The 23,837-nt window shown below is 34.3% G+C and overlaps 1 protein-coding gene across 1 annotated transcript; it reads left to right on the top strand.

The window, feature by feature from the left end:
* The first annotated feature begins 533 nt into the window (after positions 1-533).
* On the top strand, positions 534-23,354 carry LOC145307584 (uncharacterized). The gene is made up of 21 exons (XM_080150038.1): positions 534-702; positions 1,102-1,165; positions 1,891-1,986; positions 3,613-3,676; positions 4,443-4,495; positions 4,917-4,969; positions 5,776-5,844; positions 6,963-7,005; positions 9,462-9,515; positions 10,923-10,973; positions 11,485-11,553; positions 13,904-13,953; positions 14,749-14,797; positions 15,503-15,573; positions 16,956-17,003; positions 17,714-17,777; positions 18,663-18,713; positions 19,292-19,380; positions 20,423-20,446; positions 22,021-22,144; positions 23,346-23,354. The coding sequence occupies exons 1-21, from the start codon at positions 560-562 to the stop codon at positions 23,352-23,354; spliced, it is 1,338 nt and encodes a 445-aa protein (XP_080006164.1). The 5' UTR covers positions 534-559.
* Positions 23,355-23,837: the final 483 nt, after the last annotated feature.

Raw genomic sequence — 23,837 nt, 5'->3', positions numbered from 1 at the left:
CCGATGTGTTTTCCATAGGCCTCTAGTGGTGTATCCGTTAGTGAATGATACAGTACACCAATGTTAAGGTACCCAAGGATCCTGTAATCAAATGTTGACAAGTCTTTCAACTCCCCAGGAACAAAGATGTAATTATAACCAGGAATGGGGGACATTGGACTGTAAATTTTGCAGGAAACCAATGTTTCTCATCTCGCTTAATAACTTTTTGTACTTTTTATTCATTAAATATTGATTGTTTGGTTCAAACTTGCCGTGTACAAACTTTATATTGATAATTTCATGTAATTTTGTTTATCATCATTGTGGGTGTACCTTAATTTATCTTTTATTGTCTTATCCATCAAGATTACTTAACTAAATGTCTGTCTATATAGCGACTGTGTAAATAAATATTAGTAGGGAAAATGCTGTGGCCTAAAAACGGGTGAAACTTATTATCATACACAGTTAGGATTTCCAGACAGAAGTTGGACAATTGCAGGGTCTGTAGGGGTAAGATTAGAAAGTATAAACATCTATGTAAAAGGCCTCAGAGAACCTTCTAGTGTGTCAACCTATGAGCAGCAGTAACATGGCTCCGGGCCATCCTATGCCACCTCATTCAGCCAACAATTCCTCAGCCCTGTGTCACGGCGCCACTGGTTCACTGATGAGTGTCGCAGAATCAGGAGACACAATGTTTGTCCCAATGAATTCTAGGTAATCCTTATGTAAAAATAACAGGATGTCTGTCTGTCTGTGTGTACCAAAGGATCTTGCAAACTGTTTAACCATAATAGTTCTCCTATACGCGGAAGTTTCTAAATGGTCCAGGGAAGATTTATAACTACTTTAAGAAAAGGTACAATAACTATCTCAAGAAAAATTGCCCCTGGAAAAAATTCTTTAGAATTAAATTTGAATTTAACTCTTCCCCAGTCCCTCATTAAAATTCCCCCAGAATTCTGCAAGTTATAAAACTACACCTATAGGCAGTTAACTTAAAATTCTATAATTTCATCCAAAATAAAATTAGAGAACATTGATTTAACTTGCAGAAATGGGGGGGGGGGGTATTGTCCCCTTTCCTTCACCTTGGTTACTCCTACACTCTTTTAGAATGATGGAATCTTCTTGTCAACAACCTAATCATGATTCAAGTATCCATGAGGAAGAAAAAAAGGTACAATTACAAAATGTTTATATAAAGCAAATAACCTACGACTGTGGCTCAATATGCAGCACACTTGCACACTTGCAGACCTTAAAAATAATTTCTACTGCTACTATGTCAGGTGTGCGATATTAATAATAAGAGTAGGAGGAATGCCTTGGCCCAAAACAGGCGCAATTCATTTCCATGCACAGTTAGGACTCATCAGACAAAGGTCGTGCAATCAAAGGGTGGGTCTGATGGGGGAATGGACGCTTTACACTGTAATCATTTGCAAAGTATCAAATAAAGTGAATCGTTTGAGCACTCGAAAAAAATCGGAAACTAGCAAACAACTAAAATACTAATGCATTGCTAAATTTTAAAAAGTTAAAAATAAGTCTGCTTCCAGAATAATTTTTTTAAAATTTGCTGTGCATTATGTTTCTCTTTTTCAAAGATGTGTAAATGGCCCAGGCAGATTCAAAATTATTTTTAGTCATTGTAGCTCACTCAAAGTGCCTTGTTTAGGACAGAATAACCCCCTTATATTTTTTTAAAAGTAGATTAGCTCTTGTTAGGTTAGTTTGGATAATGAGTTAGGGCACCACATGTATAGATTTATTTTCCTAGTTGTTATTTTTACGGAGGAAAAATTTCCCTCCACCTTTTATTTGATAATCTTTTTTAATTAGGGAGGGTTTCTTGCTTGATAAGCAATATTAGGGGAAGTACTATAACCGTCTTATATTCAGGACAAGCACATGGCACCAGTTGACAGCACTGGAGTGGCACAATTGGCACAATTCAAGTGGCACTGTAAACATTGTAATAGTAAACATATAAGCAAGGTAAACATAATATTAATGGTACATGAGGTACAGTTAAAGTGGCACTGTAAACATAATAATGATGGAACATGAGGCACCATTCAAGTAGCACTGTAAACATTCTAATAGTAAACATATAAGCATGGTAAATATGATAATAATGGCACATTACTCAGTTTGAGTGGCACTGTTAACATTCATATAAGCAAAGTAAACATAATAATAATGGCACAGGCACATGAAGCACAGTTAAAGTGGCACTGTAATCATTTTAATACTAAACACATAAGCAAGGTAAACATAATAATGTTACATGAGACACAGTTAAAGTGGCATTGTAAACATAATAATAATGGCACATGAAGCACAGTTCAAGTGTAAACCATTTTAGCAAAGTAAACATAATATTAATGGTACATGAGACACAGTTAAAGTGCCACTGTAAACATTCATAAAAGCAAAGTAAACATAATAATAATGGCACATAAAGCACAGTTCAAGTGTAAACATCCATTTAAGCAAAGTAAACATAATATTAATGGCACATGAGGCAAAGTTAAAGTGCCACTGTAAACATTCATATAAGCCAAGTAAACATAATAATATTAGTACATTAGGCACAGTTTAAGTGGCACTGTAAACATTCATATAAGCAAAGTAAACATGATAAAAATAGCACATGAGACAAATTTAAAGTGACATTGTAAACGTTCATATAAACAAAGTAAACATAATAATAATCGCACAAATAGCAAAGTTCAAGTGGCATTGCAAACATTCATAAAAGCAAAGTAAATATAATAATTATGGCACATGAGGCAAAGTTAAAGTGCCACTGTAAACATTCATATAAGCCAAGTAAACATAATAATATTGGTACATTAGTCACTGTTTAGGTTGCACTGTAATAATTGTGATGTAGTAAACCCAAAACTGTCCTTAACATTTTTTAACCAATAATAGAAGTAGCAAATAGTGCCTAATAAAAAATAACATCAATGATAGGCCAGTATACATTGTAATTTACCAATGGTAAATTGTATACTGGCCTATCATTGGTCATTTGTATTGTATGACGTCATTTTTATTGGAAGTATAAGCTGTTTCTTAATAATTTAAATGTATTACTCAAATGTCAAACTAGACTTCTCTTATTATTATATGTCTCTCTCTATGTCTGTCTGTACTAAAGGATCTTGCCTACTGCTGAACTGATATGGTTCTCCTTTACAGTTAAGCTTTTCAAAGGTCCTTGGAAGGCTTATAAGGAAGGGGGGGGGTTATCACCACTCCTAAAAGAGTAATTGTCTCTACTTGAGGCCTCTAGGGGCGTAGCTGCTAGTTCGACTGGTATTGATAAGGTTCTTCTTTTACAATGTAATTTCTCCTAAGAAGGTTCTAACTATTTTTTGTTTTTTTTTGGGGGGGACATGAGGTATCACAATCCATATAAGAGTTATCGGCTCTAAAAAACGACCCCCCCACCCCAAAAAAAAAAAATATTTGCATTTAGTTCTTAAAATCAAAATTAATTAAAAGCGGGTGGGGGATTGACATCCTCCTAACCACACCTCAAATGCACTTAGAGGCTTGTAGGGGGTGAAGCTGCTAATTCATTACATTTGATGTTATCTTGTATATTTTTAGGAAGACTGTAGCTATTACAAATATTTTCACTATCCCCAAGCAATCATCTACAATTCAGATTCAGGTTTATTTTAGTTTCTGTGGACAATAGTTTGTGGGGTGGGTCCCAGGGAGGGGGGGGGGGGACATAAGGCTAATTATTACACTGGTCCCCAAAGTTTTAAAACACTCAACAACTTCTAAGTCTATTTTTAATTTTGATTGGTTTGATGATTATGTCAAATGTTCAAACGTTTCAACCACTAATTATAATCTACAGAAGTGGCAATTTTGTGTATAATCATTGAGGATGTACATAAATTTTTCGGCCATTCATATACTTTGGCGTTACATAAAGACTGGAAGGGAGGGGACATTGGGCTGTTTATTACACTAGTCCCTAAAGTTTTATAATAACGCATTCTTATTTGTTGGCTCAACAACTTTGGGTACTTTTATTGAATTTTGATTGGTTTGTTGATTATGTCAAATGTTCAAACGATTCAGCCACTATTTGTAATCTACAGAAGGGATGGGACTTTGGGCTGTTTATTACACTAGTCCCCAAAGTTTTATGATAACATTGGGAAACATTTTTGGAACTTTTACTGAATTTTGATTGGTTGGTTGATTAAGTTAAATGTTCGAACGTTTTAACCACTAATTATACTCTACAGAAGTGGCAAAATTAATTAAATATTGATTGTTGGGTTCAAAATTGCAGTGTACAAACTTTATATTGATAATTTCATGTAATTTTGTTTATCATCAATGGTGATGTACTTCAATTTATCGGCCATTGTCTTATCCTTTAAGATCCCTTTTGTAATGATGATATTGTACTTGTATAGGTTCAGAACTACCAAATGAGTTAGAGCTAAGAAACGGAGCAGTTTTTACTAAAGTAACCTTCATTATTAATAGCGAAGCTACTCTATAATTCACTTTGTCTGTCCGTCAGTACGTCAGTCAGTCTGTAACTCTATGGAGAGAAATGCGATTTTCTCGGCTGCTATTGAAATATACAGGTGAAATTTTTGTTGAATATAAAAATTGGTACATTTATGTTTACAACCCAGCGTATTCATAAACATTGATTTCCTTATTTAAATTGACATAATACTAATAGTAATGGTATATTCTGGTTATTATTTTTATTTACATAAAAAAAAATTAATTAATAATAGTATTTTATACATTTCTACGATTAACATAATTTAAAAATAGTATGTATGATTTCAATTATGTCGATGTTAAAAGTGTAAACCACCATTCCAGTTTCGCTATTTATGCATGTTTGTATGTTGATATTCTTGTTTATTAAGACAAGTATATCTGAGTACACAAGAATGGGACCCATCAAAGGAAGATTAGTCAGGTACAGCTCCAGGGAGGGAGGGGACATTGGGCTGTTTATTGTGCTAGTCCCCAAGGTTTTATAATAAGGTTTTATTAATAGTTGGCTTAATAACTTTGGGGACTTTTATTGAATTTTGATGGGTTGGTTTATTCAGTTGAGTGTCCAAAAGTTTCAACCTCAATTTTAATCTAAAAAAGGGATAATTATGTGGGCCATTATTGAGAATGTACATCAATTTATCGGTCATTGTCTTATCCCCTTAGATCCCTAATAAAAATACAATCTTAATCAATATCATAGGAGGCTTATTTAACATAAACCATTGGTAGCCAGTCTAACCAACAATTCTACAAAAAAAATCACAAAACCTTATTGAATATCTGGTGAATTTTTGTTTTTGTTATGTAAGTGAAGAGGGGTGGGAAAGAAGGGGAGGAAAAGGGGAAGGGGGGTTGTGGGGAAATTTTCCTTTAGAGTTGTTTGTCAGAATAGCATTCCCTTGTCCCTGAACATAAAAAACAAAATAACCCGCCCCCCCCCCCCTTTATGGTCGTGCTAGGTGTTAGGATGGGGAGGAATATCATAATTTTGTGCCACTGCTTAATTTTTTTGGATCATTGATAGAAACGAAGTAGCGGGTTTCGTTGTATTTTATAGTAGCTTTTCTCCTATTTCTAGCCCCTGCTGGAGGCACTGTTGGGCCAATTTCCTAACCCTGCGGAACAATAATCAACATTTACCTAAACTAAATTAAACTAATATTACCTAATGAAAAGTTACTGCTGCTTCATTTTCTTTCCATGATCCGGTTTTTCTTCTCCTAGGGAACAAGATTTGGATTTTGACGAGGACAGAAACAAAGTTTTTATTCTTCACAAAGAGAATGGGGACAGGTAGATAGATAGATAGATAGATAGATAGATAGATAGATAGATAGATAGATAGATTGATAGATAGATAGATAGATAGATAGATGGATAGATAGATGGATAGATAGATAGATAGATAGATAGATGGATAGATAGATAAATAGATAGATAGATAGATAGATAGATTGATAGATAGATAGATAGATAGATAGATAGATAGATAGATAGATAGATAGATAGATGGATAGATAGATAAATAGATAGATAGATAGATAGATAGATAGATAGATAGATAGATAGATAGATAGATAGATAGATAGATAGATTTTTGTTCCAGATTGACTATCTAGATCGACTATATTTATTACTAGCGGGTACTACGCCCCTATAGGCCAATGAGGTGAGGGTGAAGGTCACCTCCCATTTCCCCCAAAATAGCCATAACCTTTTCTCCAGGACCTATGAGAATCTACATTGTAACATGGAGAACAATATCAGTTTTGGGGATAGTGAGATACTTTGGTACAGACAGACAGAGATTAATATCCGGTGGATTAGAACCGGTTCTCACCCACACTGAAAAATTATGTCTTGCATATTATATATCCAGTTTACTACGAATATAAAAAAATTGGCATCTTGGGGCCAAAAAACTGGTTTTAATACAAAGTAGCTTAATGTCTATCCGTCTGTCTGTCCGTCCATCTGTCCGTCCATCCCTTAAGATCTCGGTAACCACTGAACCGATTGGATTCTACTCATTACGGAATATACCCACTGGTCCTGTGGTGGTTTTAGGCAATTTACTTTGGAGGTGGGACACCCCCAACCCCCCAAAAACAAAAAAATCCTCCCCCAATTTTTTTTCTATCCAGTTAATTTAAAAGTAATTGTCTCTAGTAATTGTATATTTTATATCTGCGGAAAACTGTTCATAGTACAATGCGATAAATAACTATTATTACTAGGATGGTACTTCTATAATTAATATAACATTAAAAGGCAGATGGCAATTGACAATATGTAAATGTAAACAAAGATCAGCTGATTGCAAAACATGGTACAATTAGTGTGCGATTGCCGCGTAAAATTGTGAAAAGTCTAATGTCGTCTTTGTGTTTCAATATTAGTTATATTACTAGGATGGTTCTTCTGGCTAAAGGGCAGCAACATTGGACTTCTAAGGTATTAATAGATAGATAGATTGGTAGCAGGGATCTAAAGGGATAAGATAATGGGGATTCCCAGTTGAGAAAGGGGAGAAAATCACTCAGAAATCAGACACGTAATGTCATAAAAATGAGGGAGATGAGAGGAGAAGTGGGAAAGAAAACAACCTAAAAAAAGAGATGTATAATCTCTCATTTTTATGACGTCATGTGACTTTTTTTGAGTGACTTTCTCCTCCTATGTTAATCAAAATTACCCCTTCTGTAGATTACCATTATTGTTCGTAACGTTTCGACACTCAACTTAATGAACTAGCCAATCAAAATTGAATCAAATTCCCAAAAGTTGTTAACCCAACGAAAAAGAAACGATATTATAAGACTTTGGGGACTGTTGTCATGAATAGCCCAATGTCCCCTCCCTCCCGGGCTACAGAGAGAGAGGGGACAATGGGCTGTTTATTACACTAGTCCCCAAAGTTTTATAATAACGTTACTTTATTCGTTGGCTTATGAACTTTGGGGAATTTTGATTGGTTGATTCATTAAGTTGAGTGTTCAAATGTTTCAACCACTAATTTTAGTCTACAGAGGGGGTAATTTTGTGCATCATTATTAGGGATGTACAATAATTGTTAGGCCATTGTCTAATTAATTAACTACATTAATTTGTCATCCATTGAATTATCCCTTTAGATAAATATTGGTTCTTGTAACACTAATAAAATTTTATTACGGCAAAAACCAAAAATATTTATTGTAGAGCTTTGTTACACATACACATACACACACATACACACACACACACACACATACATACACACAAACAATGGGGACTGTAAATTATACTGGTCCCAAAAGTTATATATATATACCAAGCGGCTACGCCCCCCTTAGAAGCCTCTAGGGGCATTTAAGGTGGGAGGGGGGAAGTTTCAAAAAGAAAAAAAATCTTTTTAGGGTTTTTCTATTGGGAAAATGGATATAACCTCCCCCATAAAAGTTAAAAACCTTCCATGGACCTATAGGAAGCTGTACTGTAAAGGAGAACCATATCGGTTCAGCGCTTAGCGAGATCCTTTGCTACAGACAAAAAAAGCTTACTACTTTATATAATAGGATTTCTCATTTGTTGGTCTTTAAACTTTGGGGACCTTTATTAAATAGTCAATGAGTGTCCAAATTTTTCCACCAATAAATTTAAACTACTTAATAAACTAATTATTGGGGGAGTACACCAATTTATCGTCCATTGTCTTACCCCTTTAGATCCTTAGCTTTTTTTACAATTTGTGACAAATTTAAATTTAAATACAACTTGTAGCGATCTTAAGGGATAAGACAATGGCTAATAAATTGATCTGCATCCGCTTAGATGATACACAAAATTACCCCTTCTGTAGATTACTATAAGTTATTGAAACGCTTGGACAGTGACACTCAACTTAATGAACCAACTAATCAAAATTTAATCAAAATCCCCAAAGCCATTATTATAAAACTTTGGGGACTAGTGTAATAAACAGCCCATTGTCCCCTCTCTCTCTTTTCACAGCTCCACAACTTTCAGGGATCAAAAGGGATAAGACAATGAACGATAAATAGGTGAACATTGAACACCCCCAATGATAATAAACAAAATGACTTCTTCTTCTTCTGTAGATAAATATTTTTCAATTTGTATAGCCCGAAAGGGCCTCTGGCTCCTGGGGTCAACAAAACTGGTATGAATTGTTTGTTTTTCAGAAAAAAAGTCTGTAAATAAACTTGATTTTTCATTATGACTAAGAACCGGTTCAAATTCAGCGGATATATGTAGATCGGTTTAGAAGCCATTTTGGAAATGAATTTTGATTTTAGTTAAACAGCGTAAAGTGTCAATACAAAATCACGTCATGACCAATGATAGACCAGTATAAAATTTACCATTGGTAAATTACAATGTATACTGGCCTATCATTGGTCATTTGTATTGTATGACGTCATTTTTATAGGACAATATACGCTGTTACCAATGATAGGCCAGTATACAATTTACAATTAGTAAATTACCATGTTTACTGGCTTATCATTGGTCATTTGTATTGTATGACGTTATTTTTTATTGGATATTATACGCTATTACCAATGATAGGCCAGTATACAATTTACAATTGGTAAATTACAATGTATACTGGCCTATCATTGGTCATTTGTATTGTATGAGGTCATTTTTTATAGGACACTACACGCTGTTACCAATGATAGGCCAGTATACAATTTACAATGGGCAAATTACAATATATACTGGCCTATCATTGGTCATTTGTATTGTATGACGTTATTTTTTATTGGATATTATACGCTATTACCAATGATAGGCCAGTATACAATTTACAATTGGTAAATTACAATGTATACTGACCTATCATTGGTCATTTGTATTGTATGACGTCATTTTTTATTGGACCCAATACACTGTTTTAATTTTAGGTCAGATCAGCGAAAAGTGGGCTAGAAGCTAACTGTCTGACAATTTCAATACAGGTATTTATTTTGTTTATCATCATTGGGAATGTACATCAATTAATTGTCCATTGTCTTATCCCCTAAGATCCCTGGAGGCTGATAGATATAGGGGTGCCTCTATAGGTTTCCAAAAAAAACGATTAATATACACTGGATTAGAACCGATTCTCAGCCATTCTGAAAAAAAAACATACATAGCATTGTATAACAGACAATTTTCTACGAAAATAAAAAAGGAAAATCATAAAATTAATACCAGATTTGTTAGACCGTACCTTCGGCGCCTTGGGTCTAACAAAACTGGTTTATGATTTTGCGTTTTTATATCCGCGGAAAGCTGTCAATAATACTATGCGATAAATAACTATTACTATGAAATGTAAAAAAGCAACCTCAGTCTTAGTTTTGACTCTTTAAAAATTACTAAGGATAGAGTTGTCATTGGGTTGTTTATTACACTAGTCCTCAAAGTCTTATGATAACGTATTATCTAATTTTGATTTGTTGGTTTATTAAGTTGAGTGTCCAAGCGTTTCAACCACTAATTGTAAAACATCGATGATAAAACAGAGAGAGAGAGGGGACAATGTGCTGCTTATTACACTAGTCTCCAAAGTTTTATAATTAATTTTCTCGTATTTATTCTAATCCGGTGGATAGGAACTGATTCTCATCCATACGAAAAAACTATGTCTAGAATTATTTCCAGCTTTCTTCGGCACTTCGGGCTAAAAAACTGGTTTTAAACTTATAATTGTACACTCTATATCCTCGGAAAGCTGTTTATAATACGATGCGAGAAATAACTATTCTTATTGAGACTTTTGAGACTTTTTAAAATTTTAATTGGTTGGTTCAATAGGTTGAGTGTCCAAACGTTTCAACCACTAATTGTAATCTACAATTCTCAAAATTACTCAAAGTTATAAGCTTACAAATAAGATAACGGGGTTATAAAACTTTGGGTACCAGAGCAGTTTAGAGTCTAATGTCCCCTACATCTCTGCAAAATTATAGAACTAGCGGCTACGCCCCTAGAGGCCTCTAGTGGCACTTTAAATGTTTTTGTTTGCTAAAGTATCTACGCTACTTCTTTATGTTACGATACATCTTTATGTTACTTTGAAGTCTCCCATATATTTTAAAAATTTTAGATTTTTTTGTAATTTCTCTTAGGAGGGTGGTTGTACCATCCCCCAAAATAGTTATAAACCTTTCCAGAACCCATGAGAATCTACCCTGTTAAGGAGAACCCGATCGGTTCAGCGGTTAGCGAGATCCTTCGGTACAGACACACAAACACACAGACATCCTGTTACTTTAGTATAAGGATTGCTTTGCTTTAAACTTGTATACCTCATTAATTCAGAAATCTACATACTAGATTTAAAAACCATAGGACAATTCTAACACTTATAATTTCAGGACAGCGTGTATTTTGTAACGAGTAAATGTCTACAGCCCAATACAGAATTGGTGAGATTAGTTATTTATCACATTGTATTATAGACAACTTTCCGGGGATAATAAAATGAAATAATAAAAGATTACTAACATTAATATCTTTTCCCATCGGGGCTAATAAAACTGGTATTGGTCTTTTAATTTTAATTTTATTATTCTGCTTTACATTATTTTTCAGTATGGTTGAGATCCGGTTCTAATAAAGTTGATTTCAACCAGTTTCAAAGCCATACTGGAAACCTGTAGGGGCAATTGATGTTCTACAGTATTCTCCTTCCCCCCCACCAAAAAAGTTCTTTTGTCATGATTGTTAAAGGCAAAGCTTTTCTATAATTAGGGTCGGTCCGTACGTCTGGAACGGATAGCTTTTTTCGTTAATTTATGCATGTTAGAATTGTGGTATCGATTTCAAACTTTGCATGGTAATTCCTTTAGTTGTTAGGTACGATTTAGAATGTGTAGCAACTCTATAATCATTGCCAGAATGTCCGTACGTCCATTTTAAACATGTTGTTTTTTTAAGATATTTTACACTCGGGAGGACCCAGCTGTAGAGTTCTGGACCAGCTGGACTGAGGCCTGGGCCAATCAGGTATACACATAGACAAATAGATAGATAGATAGATAAATGGGTACATGGCGTTCCTGCAGCTGGCAGAAATACATCTGGATGTTTTTTTGTCAAAATGTAAAAACCTCTGCCAAAAATACAGTCATACTTAAAGTAACCGCCATAAATACATCTAACACAGGCATTTATACATCCAAAATTGTCAATTTTACATCTATTTCTTGCCAATTTTACATCTAAACTTTTTTATATGTCATAAATACATCCTATACATTTTAATTAATAATAAACAATAGTGAACTGTATAGTAGACATTTATTATAAATACAAGAACATGCATACATGAGAGATAAATACTTGTTAATACAGAAAAATCACGCATCAAAGGCTTCTATTACAGCTAGAGACCTATACATTTTTTTGGTAAATCCTTGAGCAACAATAAACAGATAAAAATATTAATTTGCGCCGCCACCCGCCGTTTTACCGCCGTAACCGCCGAAAATGGCGGTTTCCGTTATTTGCCGCTTTTCGGCGATGATAAGATAAAATAATTTTTTGTTATGAAAAATAAGTTTGTCCTAAAATTTGGTCATACTAGCTGCAAAATTGGCCGCTCTATAGCTGTTTTAAAATTTAGCGGCTGGCCGCTAAAAAGCGGCTAAGGAGCGGTCTGACCGCTATGACTAGAAAAAGTAACTTTCTCTAAAAATACACATGAACCACCAGAAAAAATTTTTACGTCTTTATCTCTAACAGGAGCCGATCTGATAAGGTGGGAATTGGGGCCCGATCTGTAAGGGTTAATGTCTAGGAGTACAGCTCTTCACAACTCATTTTTACCTGGAGGTCAATTGTGGAAAAGAAAAACAAGTACAAAGAAGTTCAAAGAAAGGAAGCTAGATTTTTATAACAGATTAATCAGTTATAGAACTAGTTAGAATAACGTGCCCAAACTAGAATTTACTCAAGTATAGACTATTCCATTTATGAAAAAAAAATTTATATTAGGCACATAATTCTTTGTATAAATACATTTACAATTTCACCGCCAATAGAGTTTAATATTTGAGTAAAATATTGTACAAATTGTCGTTGTTATGTGGTAATGATTTAGGTTATGAAATGGGTAAACAGGGAAAAAGGAATAAGTTATAGAATAAAGATTTTAAACATTTAGTCATAATCTAATATATTAATTATGTATATTCTTGTAGTATAAATATCTACTATACAGTTTACTATTGTTTATTATTGATAAAAATGTACAAGATGTATTTATGACATATACAAAAATTTAGATGTGAAATTGGCAAGAAATAGATGTATAATTGACAATTTTGGATGTTTAAATGCCTGTGTTAGATGTATATTTGTCAGGGTACCTACGATACATGGCAAATTACTGTCGAATTTACATCCATACAAACAATATTGACAAAAATACATCCACTGTATTTCTGCCAGTTGCAGGAACGGCAACGTCCCAGATAAATGGATAGATTGGTAGATAGATAGATAGAAACGTAAAGAAATAGGTAGATAGATAAATGATTGATATATAAAGAGAGAGAGAGAGAAAGAGGGATAGAGAGAGAGAGAGAGAGAGAGAGAGAGAGAGAGAGAGAGAGAGAGAGAGAGAGAGAGAGAGAGAGAGCGAGAGAGAGGTAGAGGGAGAGGGAGAGGGAGAGAGAGAGAGAGAGAGAGAGAGAGATAGGGAGAGAGAGAGAGAGAGAGAGAGAGAGAGAGAGAGAGAGAGAGAGAGAGAGAGAGAGAGAGAGAGAGAGAGAGAGAGAGAGAGAGAGAGAGAGAGAGAGAGAGAGAGGGAGAGAGAGAGATAACAAGGATAATAACCTAAGCTCTGAAGCGGTATGACAGACGAACATTAACTCATGTAGAGTATCAGAACTGAATATACAAAATATGAATATATAAGTTTTGACAAAATTATACGAAAATTTGTTGCAAAACTTATTAAATACATAATTCTGTTTAAGGACTTACTGACATTTTTAGGACTTGATTATAGAGATGGGTCGCTCAAAATATAGTACCGTATTGTAATAGGAATCAGTAATCCAAAAATCAGATCAATCGGATGATTTTATCCCATAAAAACATATTGTTAAAAAATGTTTAAAATGGACGTACGGACATTCTGGTGACGATTATAGAGTTGCAACGCTTTCTAAATCGTACCTAACTACTACAGGAATCACCATGCAAGGTTTGAAATCAATAGGACAATTCAAACATGCCTAAATTAACGAAAAAAGCTATCCGTTACGGACGGACGGACAGACGGACGTACGGACTGACCGACCCTAATTATAGAAAAGCTTAGCTTTTAAAAATGTTCTTAATTTCTTAGACAAGGTGTACGAGATGTTCCATTGACTTTGATGAAATTGCTGACTACAGGTTTATAATTAGATTTTCTCTCGTATTCATTCAAAACTGATTAATATCCGGTGGATTAGAACCGGTTCTCATCCATACGAAAAAAAAACTATTACTAGCAGCATATTATATTCCAGTTTTCTACGAATGTAAAAATGTACAATCATAAGATAAAAACAAGTTTTTTTAGCCCGTGCCTTTAGAAAGCGTAGCAACTCTATAATCCCGTCCCAAATATGTATGTATGTCCTTAAACAACTTCCTGTAAATACGCAGTTTTTACAATTTTGTTACATTTATATTCTGATTATTCAGTTCTGACACTATATAAGTGTTAATGTCCGTTTGACCAACCGTTTCAGAGCTATGCTTTTATGGATGTTGTCATCCTTGTTTGACCAAAAAAAACAGCATAAATAAATATTCAAATCCTAGGGTATTAAATGACCTAGCAATAGCAAAATTTTGTTTTTTTGAATAACTCATTACTAAATTGGGAAAAGCAGACATCAAAATTTACTTAAACTTAAACGTACTCTAGTTGAGTTACTACAGAACGTGGGAATAACTAGTGATTATATAATCAGTAGGTTTGGGCTAGATATTTTTTTGGCCCGATACCAGATACCAAATTTCAGGCAAACTTCTAATGGCGGGTATCCGATATCCGGCCGGATATATAGCCAATGCTGAATACCTGGCAAATAACCGGATATCCGGCATTAGAAATCAGCCGAATATCTGGTAACCGGCCAGATATAGAAAATGGCTGATATCCGGCCAAATCAGATATCCGGTCCAACCTCTAATATTCAGGTCTCATATATCAATCTGGCATGATACATCTTTCCACGGAAATCCACAGGTAAGCAAGCTATCAGATACCCCAAACCTCAGCTGACCAGGAATAATGCATTTAAAATCCCCCCATCCCCCCCCCCTCTCCTCATTTTAAAGGTTCATATCTATCTGTTCAGTTCACGGTTGAATGTTGGGTATAATCCTCTTAGGATTTTGTTTCTCATTTTTAAAAAATTTGTTATATTCCCCCCGCCACTGACAAAATTAAGAAAAACGCTCAGCTCCCTAGCAAGCCTAGCCGCGGGCATTCGGCACCCTAGGCCACATAACCTAACCTAATTGTAAAAAAATATTTGTTGGGGGGGGGGGGGGGGGGGAGTGGAATTAAACCTTCTTAATCCCATTATTTTTAAATTGAAATAAGTGTATTTTTTTTCCTTAGCTTATACCTGCAATGCCCTAAGCCAATATAGCCATACCCAAAGAAACAAAAAATTAACTCCCCCCAATTAATTTGTAAAATAATGAGAGGGTTCAGTACTCAACAAGACACTTTGAGGGAAAGTTTTGACAATTACACTTGTACCCAAAATTTAATTATAATGTTTTCTTAATCATTCACTCAAACTTTGGGCATTTTATTGAGTTTTTATTGGTTCATTTCAAACTGACAGTATCTAAACTTTTCAACAAATAATAATAATCTACATAAGGGGATGTACATCAATTTATTTTCCATTGTCTTATCACTTAAGATCCCTGTTTTCAGAACCGCGTTTATTTCTGTGTTGATTGTGGAGAAAGAAAAATTGGCGCCAAAGAGATTATAAATCATTGCAAGTAAGTTTTATCATTACACCTGCGGCATTTGCGCAACACAATCTCTCAGTTAAAAACAAAATCCTAGCGGTTCCTTCTTGCAAGATATGACCATTTTAAGATTTCAAGTAAGTTCGTAATATAAACTAAGGCATTTGTGCAACATACCCTTCCTTAACCGATTTAGACATTTTGGTTCATTCAAATAGGACATAGGTGGTGTTAGAATGAGTTGAGAATAAATCCTAGCTGTTCCTTCTTGCAAGATATGACCATTTTAAGATTTGTAAGTTTGTAATGTAAACCATGGCATTTGCGCAACATACCCTTCCTTAACTGATTTGGACATTTTGGTTTGTTCAAATAGGACATAGGTGGTGTTAGAATGAGTTGAGAATAAATCGTAGCTGTTCCTTCTTGCGACAATTTTAAGATTTTAAATTTAGTTTGTAGTATAAACCGCATTATTGGCGCGCAAATGGTTGTCAGAAGTGTACCACTTATAGTAAGAGAATGAGGCACACCTCATTACCATGCAATTAAAGGTTGTGCAATTAAAGAGTTAGTTGTCTGTTATTTGTATCTTGACATAATTTCCTATATTTCCAATATAAATTAACCTAACCCAACCGAAATGTAATACACAAATAGACTTCCTCCCCCTTATTTTAATTTATATATAAGATAAGTAGCGGGGGGTTTGGTAATCCAAAAGACACTTTGATTTTTATAATTACTGAATAATTCACTTTGTCAGTCCATCAGTCAATTGTAACGCTATTGGGAAAATATGATTTTCTCGGCTGCTATTGAAGATAAACAGCTGAAAAATTATCAGTTAAGATTCCTAAGAAAAATTTTGTCTTTGTATAACCGTCTGTCTGCTGGGTATGCTTCAAAAGGCATAATCTTTAAAGGTTCCATGATTTTCTTTGAGTTTTTGCGTTTCTTTTCTTTGTGATAACAAGTTAACATCTGCTTTATAACTGACTTTGTCTGTTTGTCCATTCTATAACTTTTTGTGCTTGGAAATTGTTATTGTGGTATTTCTAAAAGCAAAGCTTTTCTATTATTAAGGTCGGTCCGTCCGTCTGTTATTAATTTAGACATGTTAGAATTGTCCTATCGATTTCAAACTTTGCATGATGATTCCTTGAACAGTTAGGTACAAATTAGAAAGTATAGCAACTCTTTAATGAAATCTTAAAAATGAAAGAATGTCTTTTTAATGTATTATATATTTACGCAATTTTGCAACAAATTTATGTATAATTTCATTTAGACTCATCAATAAATCTTCTGCTTATTATTCTTTCACTCTACAAGAGTTATTGTTCGTTTTTCCTTACTTCTGATTCTAGAGCTGAGCTTTTATGAATGTTGTCATCCTTGCTTTTTTATAGATTGAAGCATCAGACTTTAGCTTTCCCGTGTAAATTTTGTAAACGAAGGTAAGATAATAGATTTATTATTATAGATAGTCAATCCTTAAAGTAGAGTAACAGGATATTTGTATATTTGTTTGTACCGATGAACTGATATGATTTTCCTTTACTGGGTAGCTTCTCATAGACCCCAGGAAGGTTTATAAAATTTTGGTTTAGGCTACCACCACTTGAGGGGCACTTGAGAGGGGAGTTGAATCCCAAACCTTCCCAGGTCCTTGCAAGGTTTATAACTATTTTGAGGGAGGGTTCCACTACCCTTCCAAGAGAAATCGCCCCAGAAAAAAAAAATTACCCCGTCCCCACCTGCCCCCCCCCCCAAAAAAAAAAAACTACATTTTTTCAACACTGACATAAAAGATGGGGGTTGGGGGAGTGGTCGATTCCCCCCCCTTCCCGCCTGAATTTTTTTTTACTTTAAAAAAAAAATCTAAATTGAATTTTGTGATTCAACTCTCCTCTTATTATTGGACCATGACTAATATAAACGTTGTGCAAAAAATTCATTTTTAAAATTCAAACTGCGTGGCTTGTGTTAATAATAGAAAAATGTTGTGCATACTTTTGTTAAACTCTAGTTTTTGGAAATAAAAGTACCATTTTTGTGCTATTTGTAGTTTGGAAGCTACCTTGAAAAATATTTTATATTCTTTTTTTTCAAATATATTGATAATTGCTGTGTTACTTATGGACATAATTGCATTGCATAATTACAGGTTCGAATCCTACAATTCACTAATAAAACACAAGAAACGTCTGCACGCGCCTGTAAGACCTAAGGTAGGTTAAAATTCCTACAAAAACAAGGATGACAACATCCATAAAAGCGAAGTTCTGAAACTGTAGGACAAACGAACATTAACTCTTGTCGAGTATCGGAACTGTATAATCAGAATATTAGTGTATAAAAGTCGAAAAAATTGTAAGTAAATTTGTTGAAGAACTGCTTAAATACAGGATAATAATTAAGGATATACTTACATTTTTGGGAATTGATTATAGAGATGCTTCGCTTATAATGTTGTGCTATATAGTCCTAGGAATTAGTATTCCAAAAATCAGATCAATCGGATGATTATAAACATAAAAAGTTAAAAATGGACATTCTGGAAACGATTACAGAGTTGCTTCGTTTTCTAAATCGTACCTACCTACTACAGAAATCACCATTTAAAGTTTGAAATTGATATGACAATTCTAACATGCCAAAATTAACAAAAAAAAGTTGTCCATTCCAGACGGACGGACTTACGGACTGTCCCTAATTATGGAAAAGCTTCGCTTTTAAAAATGGTTTATACAATACGTTGCAAATTGCTTTCTGATTTTTTTAATGACTTGGCTGTTTAATTATTTATGACCCTATTGGTTGATAACTTGATATTCCAAGACCCAATTAATAGGCGGGAAAGGGTCCATGGGGTTATCTAAACCCTACCCCCTATATGGTTTTACAGACAGTTTATTGCAGGTAATGAAATGTAAAATCATAACATAAATTCCAGTTTTGTTGTTTGGAAATGACATATACACCGGGCTAACAAAACAGGGATTACTCGTGGGTAAATGAGCCTTTCCACAGACCAATCTATCTATCTATACATCTATCAATCTATCCATCTATCTACCTATCTCTTCTTCTTTCTATCTATCTATCTATTTTAGTATGAATGTGTAGATTGTTCCAAAAGCTACAGGGATTCAAAAGCTCTAAAGGTAATATTTCATTAATTTAGGCATGCTAGCATTGTCTTATCAATTTCAAACTTTGCATGGTGCAAAGCAACTGTAACAAAATTATATTTGTTTTAATTATTGAAATAAGATATTATTTCAACACAAGAAGACGACATTTTAAGTCACACAATTTTACGCGGCAATCACACACCAATTGTACTGTTATAGGGGCATCGTAGCTAAGTGGTAATTCACAATTCATTCACGCAACTTCCCCTTGGTTGTGTAAGAAGGGTGATAATTGGATAGTTTTGATACTCAACAGTCACGTACATAATATCAGTGCAACCCTTACACAAGCTCCTCTGTGGAGAGCGTCTTTCATTTCGGTGACTTAATTTGGGACACCTGCCATACTCGTTGAGGGTTAGGTAATAAAGAGTAGATCTCTTGACACAGCGGGTCAAGTACTTGTACTTGAGTGTGGACCTTGAGCTGGCCCTGGTGCTAGCATACAAAAGTGTCTCGTCCTACTCCATGACTACTAACACTTCAAACACTAAAAAAACTATGTCTTCACACACACACAATTAAACTGTAATTAAACATCTGTTCAGGCACATGTAGACTCAATCCATAAGAAGTGTTCAGAACTAAATTGTGATAACTGTGACAAAATATTCTCTTCCAAGTATGCTCTCAACAGGTATCTTTCTATCCATTTATCTATCGATCTATCTATCTATCTATGTAAGTATCTATCTATCTATTTGTCTAAATTTGTGTACTGTATAGTATTACAGACAAAATTTTAAAAATCTTACTATCCGCGAAGTGCATAGCTTGCGATAAATAATAAAGAAGATTAAGATTAAGTTTTTTGATTACTCGTAGCCACTCTTTCTATAGTCTAGCTGTATGTCATATGGTACATAATACTGTGGTGTACCTTTGAAGTACAAAATTGAGATTTTATCAGCTGATATATAAGATAGAAGTCTTTTTTAATTTTGAAATCTTTTTTGAAATCAATTCAGCCGTTACTGAGATCTCAAGCCTAAGACTAACAGTAAGACAAATGGCAGACGGACAGACAAATGGACACACACTCAGACAAACAGATGGACATTATATTATGACGCTGAATAAAGGGGGGTGGCGGATGTGCCAATTTTTGAAACCAAAAGTAAAACACACATGATCTCAGCCCATAACAGAGTTACAGCTCATGCACGTTTTACTTTTGGTTTCAAATAGTGGCACATCCGCCACCCCCTTACAAAACAAAATCACAAAACCTTGTTGGCTTTTTGTCGTGCATGATGATGGACTGACAGATGTATGTACATACTCTAATTATAGAGTAGCTTATTATATCAATAATAATATTGGAATATTTATTACAAAATGCCGCCAATCAATAACCAATGAGACCACAGTAAAATTATATTGTAAGGCATATTCCCGTATTAAAAATGAATGCTGTAATTTATACTTTCTCGTATTAAATACTATCCTTATAATAAAGTAGCAGGATGTTTGTCTGTGTGTTTGTCTATATGTTTGTACTTGCTAACCACTGAACCGATCGGGTTCTCCTTAACAGGGTAGGGCATCCCCCCCCCAATAAAAAAATTCCCCCACAAAAAATTTTTTAATATTTTTTCTTTTAAATTCTAAATAAGAAATTCTAGAGGCCTCTAGGGGCGTAGCCGCTAATATGATATAATTAATCTACTTTTTTTCAGACACCGACGCGAGGTCCATGACAGGTAAGAAGAGAATGAGAGTGGGGACAATGGACCGTTTATTACACTAGTCCCCAAAGTTTTATAATAAAGAGATGTGTGTTTTAAGGCTTAAAAATTGTAGTAGAACGATAATATTCACTAAATATGTGTATTTCTTATTGAAAAGAACTATAGATAAATTTTTATCGTTCTACTACTGTTTTTAACTTATAACAGATAACCTTTACGGATTTTACCAGAGACCTACCCCTTTCTTTTATTATTGGTTTGCTTTAGGGACTTTCGTGAATTTTGATTGATTCATTCTTTAAGTTGAGTGTTCAAATGTTTCAACCACTAATTTTACGCTACAGTATTGGTGATGTACATTAATTTATCGGCCATTGTCTTATCCCTTTAGATCCCTGATGGTCTATCAGACACAATGATAATGAGTTCTCTGACGATTGGGTAATTGGGAGTAGCAGTTCTGTAAAAATTGGATTCTTTATTCCATGGATCTAAAGGGATAAGACAATGGCCGATAAATTGATTTACATCCCCATGATATTACACAAAATTACCACCTCTGTAGATTAACATTAGGGGTTGAAATATTTGAACACTTAAGTTAAAGAACCAACCAATTAAAACTAACTATAGTCCCCAATGTTGTTAAGCCAACGAATAAGATAATTAAGTATAAAACTTTGGGGACTAGAGTAATAATCAGCACATTGTCCCCTCTCTCTCTCTCTCTCTCCTTGTTTTATCATAATACAAAAATTCGTTCAACTAAAAATAAGATTTAGATCAGAAAATCAAAGCGACATATTTTTTGACCAATTTTATTTCTCCAAACAAAGTTTTTTTTCCCTCATAAATTCCAAAATTGTCCGCCGTCTGTCAGGCCGTGTGTAACGTTATGGGGGGGGGGAGGTGATTTTCTTGGCTTCTATTTAAGAAAGACTGCTTTTATTTTAGTTATTTTTACTTTCTATCCACTCTCTCTCTCTCTTTTTTGTTAGCTCGGGTCTTAAAACTAGTTTTAATCCTAATTTTTTTTTATTTTAATATCCTCGGAAAGCTGTCTATAATGCGATGCGATAAATGACTATCATTTATTTAGAACTAGCGACTACGACCCTAAAACCCTCTAGGGGCACTTGATAGGGGGGGGGGCGTTGTTCCCCCATTTTCAATTTTAGTTTTAAAAAGATAGATTTTTTTTGGGGGGGGGGGTGTAATTTTTTTCTAGGGGGAATATTTCTAGTATCTTCTCCCTAGATAGTACCATATCGGACCAGTGGTTAGCGAGATCCTTCCCTAGAGACAACAAAAAACAGAATGCGATGAGATAATAGTTATTTCTCGCATCGTATTATAAACAGCTTTCTGCGGATAGATAAATGCACAATTTTAAGATTAAAACCATTTTTTATCCTAATGCACGGGCTAAAGAAACTGGTTTTATTCTCATGATACACCTATATGCATAGAAGACTGGATATAATATAATGCTATACATGATTATTCAGTATGGCTGAGAACCGGTTCTAATCCAGCGAATATTAATCGGATTTGAAGCCATACTGAAAATGTATTTATTTCTATAGAATTGTTCAGCATACTTGCGAGGCTTGTGGAAAATGTTTTGCTCAATACAGGAATTTTACTCTTCTCATACTCTACTCTATACATTATTTTGTCCGTTCTTGTTTTTTTGTTTTTCTTAGTAGGGTAGGTCCGTCCATCAATCTGTCCGTAAATGCTAGCTCTTTTCTTTAATTTGGGCATGTTTGAATTATCCAATCGGTTTCAAACTTTGTATGGTGATTCCTGTAGTAGTTAGGTACTATTTAGAAAGCGTAACAACTCAATAATCGTTATCAGAACGTCTGTACTTCCATTTTAAACATGTTGTTTTTTAACTTTTTAACAGCATTTTTTTGTGATATAATTATTAAATTTATCTGATTTTTGAAATACTAATTCCTAGGACAACAAAGTACAATGTTATGAGAGAAGCATCTCTATAATCAAGTCCTAAAAATGTGTGTAAGTCCTTAAACATTATTATCCTGTATTAGCGCAGTTTTCAATCAATTTACTTAAAATTTTGTTTCAATTTTTAATCATTTATATTCTGATTTTTGAGTTCTGACACTATACAAGTTTCAATGTTCGTTTGTCATACCGTTTTAGAGCTTCACTTTTATGGATGTTGTCATCCTTGTTCTCATGTGATTGTTGTGTGAAAAGAGTAAATTTAAACAGTAACCTGAAAATTCACATCAGAACACACACAGGTGAGGTTTTTAAACATAAAATACCCCTTGATTGCACGACCTTTATTTAGCAGTTTTATAAAGGATACGGGGATATTGTGACAGGGGAATTTTTGTCGACAATTTAGGTTGCTAATAGGGTTGGGCTGGATACTTTTTTGGCCGGATACCGAATATCCGGTATCCGGATAGTTTCAATATCGGGTATCCGGCCGGATATCTGGCCAACGCTCGATATCCAGCAAAAATTCAGATATCCGGCAGTAAAAATCAGCCGGATATCCGGTATCCGGATAGTTTCAATATCCGGTAACCGGCCGGATATCAAAAATGGCCGGATATCCGGCCCAACCCTAGTTGCTAATATAGTTCTCTGATATTGGTCAATTCAATACGTTCCTCTATTGTCAGGGGATGGGGATGGGGAAAAGGGGAGGGGCTGGGGTTATTGTTATATTAGCCACCTGGGAGAAGCATTTTATCAGGGTATGCGAGAATCTCTCAAAATATCCATGTATTATAGATCCATTGGTGCATCTATAACGGTAAGGACCCTTTGATTACTCGACCTTCGTCTGGTAATGAATTGCACCTGTTTGGGCCAAGGCATTTCAAATATTCTATAGCTATTAATGTAGTACATATAATTTTAGGTCGTGTAATTTTTGTTCATATAGTTTTAGTATTAAATAAAATTTAAATTTTGTTAGTAGATTTTTTTTCTTCCGAATTTGGAACGTTTTTTTGCAAATTATTTAATAGTTTTTTTAAAAGAAAAATCATCCAAAATTATATACGTACAAGTCGCGGTAATAGTTATTTCTCGCATTATATTATATACAGCTTTAAAAAGTTGGTTTTAATCTTATAATTGTACATTTTTATATTAGTAGAAAACTGTAAATAATACAATGCTAGACATAATTTTTCAGTAGGGCTGAGAACCGGTTCTAATCCACCGGATATTAATCAGTTTTGGAGCGTAAAATTAATTATGTCCTACTTGGCATTACAGACAGACCGACAGACAGACAGACAAATTTTATAAAGATAAAATATCAATTATCGGCAGGTGAAACTTGTTAAGAAATTTCAGTTGTCTATCTCTAACAGAAGCTGAGATATTTGTCGTCTCTTACAGCTGA

This window comes from Acartia tonsa, chromosome 15, assembly GCF_053477335.1.
Source record: "Acartia tonsa isolate MP-2025a chromosome 15, ASM5347733v1, whole genome shotgun sequence".
Lineage (NCBI taxonomy): Eukaryota > Metazoa > Arthropoda > Copepoda > Calanoida > Acartiidae > Acartia > Acartia tonsa.
This window is presented reverse-complemented; position numbering and strand designations above follow the sequence as displayed.

Bases quoted from the DNA above. Each gene is read 5' to 3' on its own strand.
- LOC145307584 (XM_080150038.1), top strand. From the start codon at position 560: ATGAGCAGCAGTAACATGGCTCCGGGCCATCCTATGCCACCTCATTCA. The intron at 4,970-5,775 runs GTACAGCTCCAG...TTCTTCTCCTAG, and splicing joins ATCAAAGGAAGATTAGTCAG to GGAACAAGATTTGGATTTTG. The intron at 20,447-22,020 runs GTAAGAAGAGAA...TTATTTCTATAG, and splicing joins CGACGCGAGGTCCATGACAG to AATTGTTCAGCATACTTGCG.